We start from the raw sequence: 11,243 nt of genomic DNA, 5'->3' as shown, positions 1-11,243 counted from the left end.
TTATACTTAAAATTTCTTGTAACTCTTTTTGTCAAATGTGGGGAGCAAAAACAAGTTGCGTGTATCGTCTTTAATACTTAAACATGGAGTTCTAACCAGTGAACGACAGGGTCCCGTCTTTGTGACTGTTAGTTGCATAGAGAAAGGCACTGACTATTGTTTGTGTACCAAAATGCACTTCAGAGTACAAGGCCTTCTTGGAGTATTTGGGTGGAGTCTTTGAAAGGGTGCACCCTAGGGACTCTATAGTTGTCCTGGGGGACTTCAAGGCCATGTAGGCAATGATGGAGAAAGCTGCCTCATGTGATTAGGAGTGGTGTTTCTGTTATTGGACTTCCCCTGGAGGCCCCTGTCTGCAAGGTCTTCAACTCCTGACTCCGGAAGAATTTCTCATGAATCCAGAGGGAGGTCTGTGACATGGAATCCGAGTTGGCTATGTTCAAGCTTACATTGTGAGACAGCTGTAAGGTCTTGCCTGACGTGGCGTAACCTAAGAACCCCGTTGGTGGACACCAGTGGTAAAGGAACTCCTGAACCCAACCAACATAACCTCTGATTAGGAGGTAGACGTCAGAGGTCACTGAGGTAGTCAAGAAGCTCCTCAGTGACAGGGCGCCAGAAGTGGAGCCCTGAGATGTTGAAGGCTTTGAACATTGTTGGGCTGTCTTGGCTGACATGCCTCTTCAGTGTCCCGTGGAGGTCTGGATCAGTGCCTGTGGAGTGGCAGACCAGGGTGGTGGTTCACATTTGTAAAAAAAGGGGTACCAGAGGATGTGCTCAAGTTATCAGGGTATCACAGTTCTCAGTTTGCCTTGAAGAATTTTTTGCAGAGGCAGTTGGGATGAGAATCAGCAGCTTCAAGTCTGAGGTCATAGTCCCCTGAAGAAAAAATGGTGGATGCTCCCTCCAGATGGGGAGTGAGTTACTGCTTCAAGAAGCGAAGGAGTAAACGCACCTTGGGGTCTTGTTCTAGGTGAGGATAAAATAAATCTTTAGATGGGTTGGTGCAGAATTAACAGTAATGTGGGTTGTGCTGATGTAGAGGGACATGATCTGAAGGGATTTACAAGATGATCTGCGTTACAACCCTCACCTATGGTCATGAGCTGTAAGTAGTGAGGTAAAGGATCATGCATACAAATAGTCGAAATGAGTTTCTTCTGCAGCGACAGGGCAAGGAACTCAGATATCTGGAGGGAGCTTGGAGTAGAGCCCTTACTCCTTTGCATCAAAAGGAGCCAATGAGGGCTGTGGAGGTTATTCTGTACATCAATCTGGGAGGTAACACTGGGGAAGTCCAGAGCTCACTCAAAGGGATTATATACCTCATCTGTCCTGGCAGCGCCTGGGAACTTTGCTGGGGTTGAGGAATGTCTGACACCACACAGGGCCCCGGCATTGAATGGATGCATGGATTGATGTTTACTTGTATGCAAAAACTTACTTATTAACAGATCCAGCATTTAATGAAGCAACATTCATTTGGATTAATGTTTCTGGCCACCTGAAGGAAGTCAGTTCTGTATTCACTCTCCGTTGGCTGTGTTTTGGCTCTCTATCAACTCCTGGGGGAAACAGCTGCCTCTTTTTCGAATGCTAAACGCTTAACCAGGTTCAACAGCAAGTGGCTAAATGCATATCTGTTTTTGTGTTGAGTTATTTTACTGAACAGCTGGCTGCTGTGACTAGAAATGCTACTAATGAGACGGTGAGAGTGCACTAAAGGAGTACAGACAGAAATAGCCTGAAAGTGCGGTTTGATGTGCACACTGGACCATTCACCTTTTTTTCTTGATTTCAATTATAGCTTTCTACTCTTTGGTTCGCCCAACATTCTTGATGTGTGGAGATTATCAAAGTTGAAGCTATACTAGCGGATATTTGTGCAATAAGCAGTTCATTCAGCTGTATCTGAGAACTCCATAAATACTCCATAAATCCCTGTTTTGTTTTTTTTGTTTTTTTTTAAGACATTTTCAGCATTTTTTCTTTATTTGAAAAACTATAGACCAAGAGCTGGAGTCGAACCAGTACCATTAAAGTTATGTCTTATTCACTCAGCTGACAGACCCTCCTGTATCAATCAGTATGTTCCAAATTGAGAAAAACTTGTTGGCACTAGTATTACTCAATTTGGAACACTACCGGGTTGTTACTCCGTCCTAAAAATAGCTATTTGGGTGAACCACAAATTCCAGAATTAGCTGTATTAGATGTTTAAGGAAGTGTTAATGACAACCATGTATGATTATGATGTATTAGTAGAAAACACGACACCAAATATCATTAACAGAGTTAATTAAACAAATCTATATTTTAAACAAACTCATTTAGCAGTAACTCATAAACCAATCTACGTTTGATATTCCCCCAGTCTAGTTTAACTTATTAGTTACTTTAGAATGAAACATACTTAAATGTTATATGTGTGAATAACATCAACACTTACCTGAGAAGCAGCAGAAAATGAGTACATACAGAATCTTCATTCTTCATCCAGGTAAAAACACAAACAGTAAGAAAAGTTTTGTCCAACGATATCCAAACAGTTTCACAACTCTTCAGCACATTGGGTGCTATAAAACATTGTGCCTGTCTCTCCAGATTGTGATGTGAGCAAATGGTGGCAGGAGCGGTCTTCAGCTTGTGCGATCTGTAGATTGGTGTGATTGTAGTTTGCAATGCCTCTTTAGCTACATTTTCTAAACAGATCATATACAGCAATGTGTGGTTCTTAAGCCCCAGTCTCTCTTTGACTCTGCTTTGAAGAGTCAGACTGATGCTGTGGCATCAGATCCTCCTGTGTTTATGCATAGTGTTCAAAGCTCTTAGATGGCCTCTTGGTGCATCTACATTGAATGAAGCCTGAGGGCGTCAAACTCGACAAGTCTGCTGACTGTGTCACGGGTATCTGAGGGCTGTTTCTTAAAGACAGATCAACCAATGAAACAACACTTACTATTTTTAGCTAATTTTATTTGATTCTGCAGGCTGAAGTTTACTCTTAGTCACACTAGAAAACATATCTCTCATTCAAGGCTGGTTTTAGGGATACATTTTGCCTCAGGATTAATCAGTTCAAGCTTCCGGTGAGACAGAGCATATTCTTTCAAAGGACTGATGGTAAATCATTGGCGTGAACAGGAGGTCTTATTGTTTGTCTTACAAAAAAAGCAAGGCCCAACAATATTACTAATTTCTTTATTTGTATTAGCTTGCTAATATATTAGCCTGCCTGTTTTTTCCCCCAAGGGGTCCCATCTTGTCGCGCAAAGACAGGAACCCCTCGTGATTTCAACCACAAGACCACCAATCATGTCCAATGGCAATTCATAAAACTGGCAACGTTGACTTGTTGTTTTAAACCAATCCAAAACTAAATCATGAAGTTTTATAGCCTAAACCCCTTCAGGTATGAAGTTAATGTTGTAAAATGGTTCCAGTTTCAACAGGATTTAAGGCTTGAACACCAAAACTACTTGGTTAGATTTAGTTTCTGTGCCTGAAATCATAAGAAGAGCTTTATGGCAGAAAGGCCTGAAGGCATATTTTAAAGCAACAGGTACTGGACAACCACAGCACATAAGGGCAAGACTTCGTGCTATCCTGTAAGCTAAACAACTGCAGACTGCAGATGTTTTAACCCTTAGATGTATAAGTGGGTCAAAAATGACCCGGTGAGGTCATTTTCTTGCAATATCTTCGCAGTGAAAAGTTGTGAACATTTCATATTCCAGGTATTCCTCAAAAAACATGTTTTTGATATTATGCCATTTGGAAGTTACCTTAACCCTTACATACTGTTCATATTCTGTACCTTCACAGTGTGACATGTACATTCTCACAGTTTCAAGATTCCATAAAACCACAATTTACCTTTATTTGACCCACACTGGTAGATCTAAAATCCATCTGAATAGATACGGGTCAAATTTGACCCGTAACAGCCTCAGTGTGCAAAAATGTGTAGCACCTATACAAAAATATAAATTAATAAAATATTTTTATTTGTATGTATTTTGGGTCACTTCAGGAAAAGTCATCAAATTTCAGACCCACCTCCAATCGGAGAGGTAATATGCGCCTGCTGAGGCCACTGGAGGCGGACACTACCTCTGTAAAAGAACCAATCAAAAGAGACAGCCAATGTTTAGCATTAATCAAACTGAAACTTTTCATTCTTTTTTCTGAATGATTATTTTGGTTATGATTACAATATTTCTTTAAATACAAATGAAGACATTTTAGTTTTTGTATTACTACCCCAAGCTTCCATAAGTGGGTCAAAAATAATTCTCCTTTGATTCTTACCAACTGTGGCTGTCAGGGCTGTGGACCACACAGATTATTTCAGAAGTGTCACCTCTCCTGAAGATCATTTACACAGCAAGATCTGATACATGTAAGTATTATCTTCGTTTTTACCTCAGAAAATATTTGATGTCATCAAATTCATATATTTCAGCAACATACTTGCACATTCATGTATGTGTGGATGTCATTCATGACTATTGTGTGAACGTCAATGTTATCAATAAATACGCTTACTTCAAAGCACTTTTACGCACCCATTCACACACTGATGGCAAAGGCCTAAGTTTCAATCTCCAATCAGATCTATGCCCACTCATATACCCGACTTCTAAATCTTTATTCTTTATTTCAGACCGTGGGGTATTGAACCACCAACCTTCTGATTGAGAGACGACGGACTCTACCATTGAGCCACAGCCGCCCAACAATCACAGGGACTATCACATCAATAGCTTCTGCTAACACGGTGTCACTTACCTGCAAGACATTTAAAAAAGATAGAGCAACTGTCAATGACTGCACCGTTACGGACAGTCACACACACACACACACACACACACACACACACACATAAACACACAAAATGGCAAAATGGATGTTGACATTTTTCTGCTGTTTTGTGTCATTTTCTTCTTTTTCAGTTATCTAAATGGTCAAAATGTTTTTAAAATGTTTTAAAATGTTATAAATAAAAATATTTTAAACATGAAATCACATGAAATCATTCTTGTGTGGACAAAATATAATACAAATGATTATTCTTGACCAAAATGGCATAAAAACCTCATTAATCCTAATTTGGGTCATTTTTGACCCACTTATGGAAGAGTGTAGGGTCCAATCACTCGTGCATCTAAGGGTTAAACAGATAGGTGTATACAAAATGTATTTATCTCATTGTCACATTTTTGAAAAGAAAGTAAGCGCATGTCCAAAGATGTTGATTGTTCACACAGTAATCCAGCAAACCTACAGCTTACTACAGACAGAACAAGTCTATAAAACTGTTAAGTAAGATTTTCGATAGGGGAAGTTGATTGTGAAGAAAAGCAGAAAACACCCACAAAGGAAAGTTGAACTTTTGCCTCGACTACATTATGTGCTTCTTAATACACTATGAAAAGAATTTCCTTTGATTTAAAACAAGGTCTTTTCTAAAAGTTTTCCAAGACTCACTGACTCTGGTATCAGCACTGGCTTCAGGGGAAACACAATGTTGAGGAAAAACAGGAAGGCGACTTAATGTTTATAGCACCAGTTTATTCGCTTTAACGCATAATTGCAACTCTGCTCATCAAACATACATAAAATCTTTGTCCACATGAGTGAAGTAAACATTTCTCAGTACAGACATTTCTTTATCCATCCAGTGTTTACTCTTAACTGTGTAAACCTCCTTTATCAGCAAAGCAGTTCCTACAGAATAGTGCACTTACAGCATCCCTTATATATTATAATACATCTATTTTCATCAAAATATAATCTTATAAGGTTGGATATTTATAAAAAAGCCTGTACAATCCTGCATCCATCCAGAGTGTTTTTTACACTATGGTTGACAGCATACAGGCAGGGCAAACCTGTCCCATGAGTCTGTCCTTTATTGTCTGGTGTATGTTCAGAAACTCCACATGACTGTCCATGTGATGGTTGAAACAAAGACAGTTGGCAGCTTAGTTTGATGATTCAAAAGTCTCTGAGGCCCTTTGGTCTTGTTTAAGATCTTGGGAGGACCTGAGCGATGGTGTCCCGGGCACTCTGACTGAGCCTATCTGGGAACTTCACCCCGTACTCCACTATCAGGTCCCCTCGTCGATCGGGGCGTTTGGGATAAGGCAGCCCCTCGCCGCTAATGCGTCGCTTCATCCCCGGCTGCACGATATCTGTTGATGACACGGGCACCGTTCTGCCCTCCAGTGTGGGTACGTTGATTGTGCTGCCACATAAGGCCTGATGGGACAGAAGGGAAAATAAAATCATTTCATTAGGATCATGAAAATATAAGAAACTTAATTCTACTCATGATTTTAAGCTGAAACTATTTGTCATTATAGTAATTTAAACTTACATCTCTGAGTGAGATATTTGCTGGGTAAATGATGTCAGAGCCGTCCCGTTTGAAGACAGAATGGGGCTTGTCCTTCAACACAAACACTACGTCAGCTGGAATGTTTGTGGGGGTCTCATCCCCCTCTTTGGGAAATGTGATTTTCGTGCCCTCTTTCCACCCCTTCTTAATCTGCACCTCCAGGATCTTATCTTCTGTCCTTGTCGTTCGCCTGTCGGGGTTTAGCCTTTTACGTGAGATCTTCATTTTCTTCATGCAACCCGACAGCACTTCCTCCAAGGTCACTCGGAGATCGTGAACCACGGGGGGGTCCTGCTGCTTCTTTACAACGCTACTGTGCCCGCCCATTCCTCCCATACCGGAGCTGAAGGAGCGAGGGAACCCGCCCATTCCAGCGCCCCCCATCCCAAAGCGGGCGAAAGGGTCATCAGTGTCCATGTCCTCATCCATGCCTCCATTCCGGGCACCAAAGAACTGTCCGAAGGGGTTACGCCCGCCAAAGAACTCTTCAAAGATGGCATGAGGGTCGCCCTGGAAGGAATAACTGAAGGTTCCAGGGCCGCCGCCACCACCACCACCACCACCTGGGAGGCCTCCGCCTTTCAGACCTGAGTGAGGGAAACAATCCATTAATATCTTTATCTTTAAAAACCACAGTCTTTTTTTAATTGTTAAAGAGAGCAAAGGGTAGTTCAATGAGGGGGAAAGTCCATTTACTTTTGTACAACTCACAGTTATAATAATTTAAGATGAAATAATCTTTGCTTTTTTATAAATAAAGGTTTTAAAGTATCTGTAGTAGAAAAATGTATTGAGAAATGTATTGTCCTTGTATTGCCATGGTTAAGTAACCAAAGAGGCCTTTCTGGCGCTGACACAAGGCCATCTTTGTGTGTGGAAGTTCAAGCTTCCTCCGGTGATAGAGATAAGCAGAAGACTGATAGGATGTGTATTTGTGAAAACTGGTTTTAGCCGGTTAGTCTGAGTCTGACCCTGGTTGAGACAATGTGAGGACTCTTTCAGTGTTTGGAGTGAGATATGTGAGCTCTCTGTACTAAAATCACCTCCGTGTTAAAATAAACCAAACACACGAGTACGGACGACTTTGGATGATCAAGTTTGATTCTCTTATACATCAGAGTAAAGATTGACCTAAGTTTCATCTGTTTTACCCTACTATTGAGAAACTGACTGCTCACACATAGCCTGATTATATGTATTGAAGTGCTCACACAGCCGCCATTAGTCAACTGTAATTGTTTATTCTCTATTTCATGTTATATGTTATAGTATTTCACAGACATTTAAATCATAATTGATAGTTTTCCCAAAGCAGTGAGCCAAACACAAAGACTTTCCCGTTAAGGAATAGGAGTGGCTGAGAGGTTAGGATGACTGCAAAACATTTGTAATGTTTCATTTGACAACACAAGCCGCAGACAATACTGTGAGGTGCTTTGTAAATTAATGCTTTGCTATTAAAGAAGAGTAAACACACAAAGCCCCTCTTCGTTACTTGTTGCTTTTCAATCTGGTTTTAGGGAGCACCACAGCACCGAATCGGCTCTTTTAAAAGTTCTTAATGACCTGTTTTTAGCAGCAGACAATGGGGACTGTGCTATTTTAATACTTTTAGATCTAAGCGCCGCTTTTGACACGGTTGATCATAACCTGCTGATCGCCAGGCTCAAGGACTGGGTTGGGATCCAGGGAAAAATGCCCTAAATCTGCTCAAGTCCTATCTGAAAAACAGAACCTTTAATGTAACCTGGAAAAATGCCCTGTCCTCATCGGCCCCCCTCACCTGTGGGGTTCCCCAGGGCTCAGTGCTGGCACCTCTTCTGTTCTCTCTCTACATGCTTCCACTAGGTCCCCTCATAAGGAAGCATGGCATCTCCTTCCACTGTTTCGCAGACGATACCCAAATATACCTCCCACTAAAATGCCATAGCCCTCAGTCTCTAAAACCGCTGCTTGACTGCTTCCAGGACATTAAAGACTGGATGGCCCAAAACTTCCTGAAACTAAACAATGAAAAAACTGAAGTAGTTCTGTTCGGCCCATCTGATTACACCAGCCAGATCTGCCACAAACTTGGCCCACTATCAGCCTGTATAAAACCCTCTGCCAAAAACCTCGGGGTGATTTTTGATTCATCTTTTAACTTTGATAAACAAATAAACTCTGTGGTGAGAGCCTGCTTCCTCCAACTGAGAGCCCTGGCTAAAGTGAGGCCGTTCCTAGAACCAAATGACACAGAAATACTCATTCACGCTTTTATTACCTCCCGTCTGGACTACTGCAACTCTCTATATGTGGGGGTCAGTCAGTCCTCCCTCTCACGTCTGCAGTATGTGCAAAACACTGCTGCCAGATTTTTAACTGGTACACGAAAGCGTGATGATATCTCCCCTGTACTCGCCTCTCTCCACTGGCTACCCGTTAGGTTCAGAATAAATTTTAAAATTGTATTACTTGTTTTTAAGTCGCTCCATGGACTGGCCCCTTCTTACCTAACAGACCTTTTAACCCCCTATACCCCATCACGAGCACTCAGATCCTCTGAGCAGCCCCTGCTGGTCGTCCCTCGGGCTAAACGAAAACTACGGGGCGATCACGCCTTTTCACTCATTGCCTCCTCATGTCAAAAGGGCAGACTCAATAAATTCTTTCAAAGCTCAGCTCAAAGCCCACCTCTTTTCCTTGGCCTTTGAAAATACTTGAGGCGAATGAAGAAGTTCTGAAATGGTTCATATACGTGTTGTATATGCATGTGAAATTGTATACTGTGGTGTATAATATTCATAATCTGTTGTATCTCTTGCACTGTTTTATCTGCCACTATTCTGTAAAGCACTTTGGTCAGCTTACGTTGTTTTAAATGTGCTATATAAATAAATTTGACTTAACTTGACTTGACTACTATTTTAGCCTGGGTCAATAACTTACTGCAGACATAAGAGACCTGTGTGCATGCATCTTGATTGCAAACCAAATTTAGTTACCAAGTCATTCAAGAGAAATCCAGACTTAAGAACTCCAGTTCTTAACCTGTCTTAATAGGTATGACAACCAGGCCCTGAGAACTTCAACCTCAGTGCGTACAGACACCGCCTTAAAAAATGTGGCACTAACCTACAACATTTACAGCAGCATTTTTTTTTTTTTTGCGCTACAGACTGTAACAGAAGTATCAGGATAAAAGTTTCAGGTTCAATAAAATTACAAAGTAAGTTCCAAATGTATGCATAACAATAAGTATGTACTTTGAAAGAGCAACTGCAGGATTTATTTTACTTAGTAAAAGTTAAAAGTATGGGATAGGTCCTTGTGTATTCATTGTATAAACACAGACTTGAATGGTTAAATAAGGTTTTCATTTAAATGTACTTTAATAATAAGTAGGAGTCAAAAATCTGATCTATGTTGCTAACCCCTGGTTTGTTGATGATGTTGTTGCCATGGTAACACCTCAGGTCGCCGTATTGGAAAGACTTTTCATCTCCATACGTCAGAAGTCAAATGTATAAAGTAAGATTCCTTACTGTCATCATCGTATCTATCTTTAATTTTTGTTACAATGGTTACTAAACAGGTGAGACAAATAAGGGTAAAGTATTTCAGTGGGCTACATCTCGCCCCACCTGTCATGTTTCCACGCACTAGAATGAACACTGACTTCAGTGACAACATCATTCAAACATCCAAACTCACTGTGTGCTGATCCCCGCCCCGCTCCTATCATCAAATACAAACCCGTCCAGCTCAAGAGAGGTGTGTCTGTTTTAAATACGAGTCAATCATCGAGTTCAAGTAGAAACATGTAATGTGTGTTTTCCTGTCAGCAAATCCTCGCCTCTCCTGGCTCAGAAACAAGCCTCCAGTAAAGGGCAGAGCAGAGGGGAGCTGAAGCGCCATTGCACGCAGGATAACGTTACCGTCAGTTTAGTCCCATTCATGTTTACGTTGGATACGGTCTCTCTTTATCTTATTGTCATCTAAAGATAGCATAACACAGTGTAGACCTAGCTCCCATGCTCGTGTTAATGACACTCTGAAAACTCTGACACTTAAAATATTCATGAGATTAACCTTACCTTCTTCTCCAAAACGATCATATATGTCCTTTTTCTTTGGGTCGCTCAAAACGTCGTAAGCTTCAGCTATTTCTTTGAACTTATCCTCGGCCCCTGGGGATTTGTTTTTGTCTGGGTGATAGCGCAGAGCCTGCTTACGATAGGCTTTCTTTATGTCGTCCTCCGACGCTCCTCTCTTAATTCCCAAAATGTCGTAGTAGTCTTTACCCATCTTTACCATCAAGCGGCCTGTTTAGAAAATGTTTAAGCTGTACGGTAACAGCATATAACTAAATTCATTAGCACGTCCTCTGTCGTTCCCCGTGTCTCGTCGAAGCGCTGCCCCTTAAATATTTTCTTTATAAAGAGCGCAGAAACTTCCAGAGTTTTCCACAACCAGCCTGAACAATCTCAACTGTGACAGTTCGGCAAAGACACGCCCAGCGGGACTTGACGTCATGCTGCCTTCAATGCCTATCGGAAATATCCCCGTATAAATATACCATGCTTTATCCATCTTCCAAAACACGGTATGGCTGTAACAGCACAACAATAACAAGAAGGTATACAATATATGTACAAGTATGTAATACGTTCTGTCTAAGCAAAAAAAATAATAATTCTGTGCCTAAATTCACATGTCCCTATTGACGTTCCTGACATGGCAGACCAGATTACAAGCCTTAAAGCCATAAAACCCACAAAAAAACAATGTTCTAGAAAAACTTGTGCAATCCTCATGCATACAAAAAATACTTCCTCATTAAACCCTATCAAGTCAAACG

The 11,243-nt window shown here is 41.1% G+C and overlaps 1 protein-coding gene across 1 annotated transcript; it reads right to left on the bottom strand.

Moving 5' to 3' along the window:
• Window positions 1-5,571: 5,571 nt before the first annotated feature.
• dnajb1b (DnaJ heat shock protein family (Hsp40) member B1b) lies at window positions 5,572-10,859 on the bottom strand. The gene is made up of 3 exons (XM_069666157.1): window positions 10,480-10,859; window positions 6,383-6,990; window positions 5,572-6,264 (listed from the first exon to the last, which is right to left on the bottom strand). Exons 1-3 carry the CDS (start codon window positions 10,697-10,699, stop codon window positions 6,031-6,033), a joined length of 1,062 nt encoding a protein of 353 aa, XP_069522258.1. The 5' UTR covers window positions 10,700-10,859; the 3' UTR covers window positions 5,572-6,030.
• Window positions 10,860-11,243: the final 384 nt, after the last annotated feature.

This window comes from Semicossyphus pulcher, unplaced genomic scaffold, assembly GCF_022749685.1.
Source record: "Semicossyphus pulcher isolate SPU_LCO1_2020_fin unplaced genomic scaffold, fSemPul1.0.p SCAF_17, whole genome shotgun sequence".
Lineage (NCBI taxonomy): Eukaryota > Metazoa > Chordata > Actinopteri > Labriformes > Labridae > Semicossyphus > Semicossyphus pulcher.
Note: the sequence above shows the minus strand (reverse complement) of the source record. Positions and strands in the feature narration are given on the sequence as shown.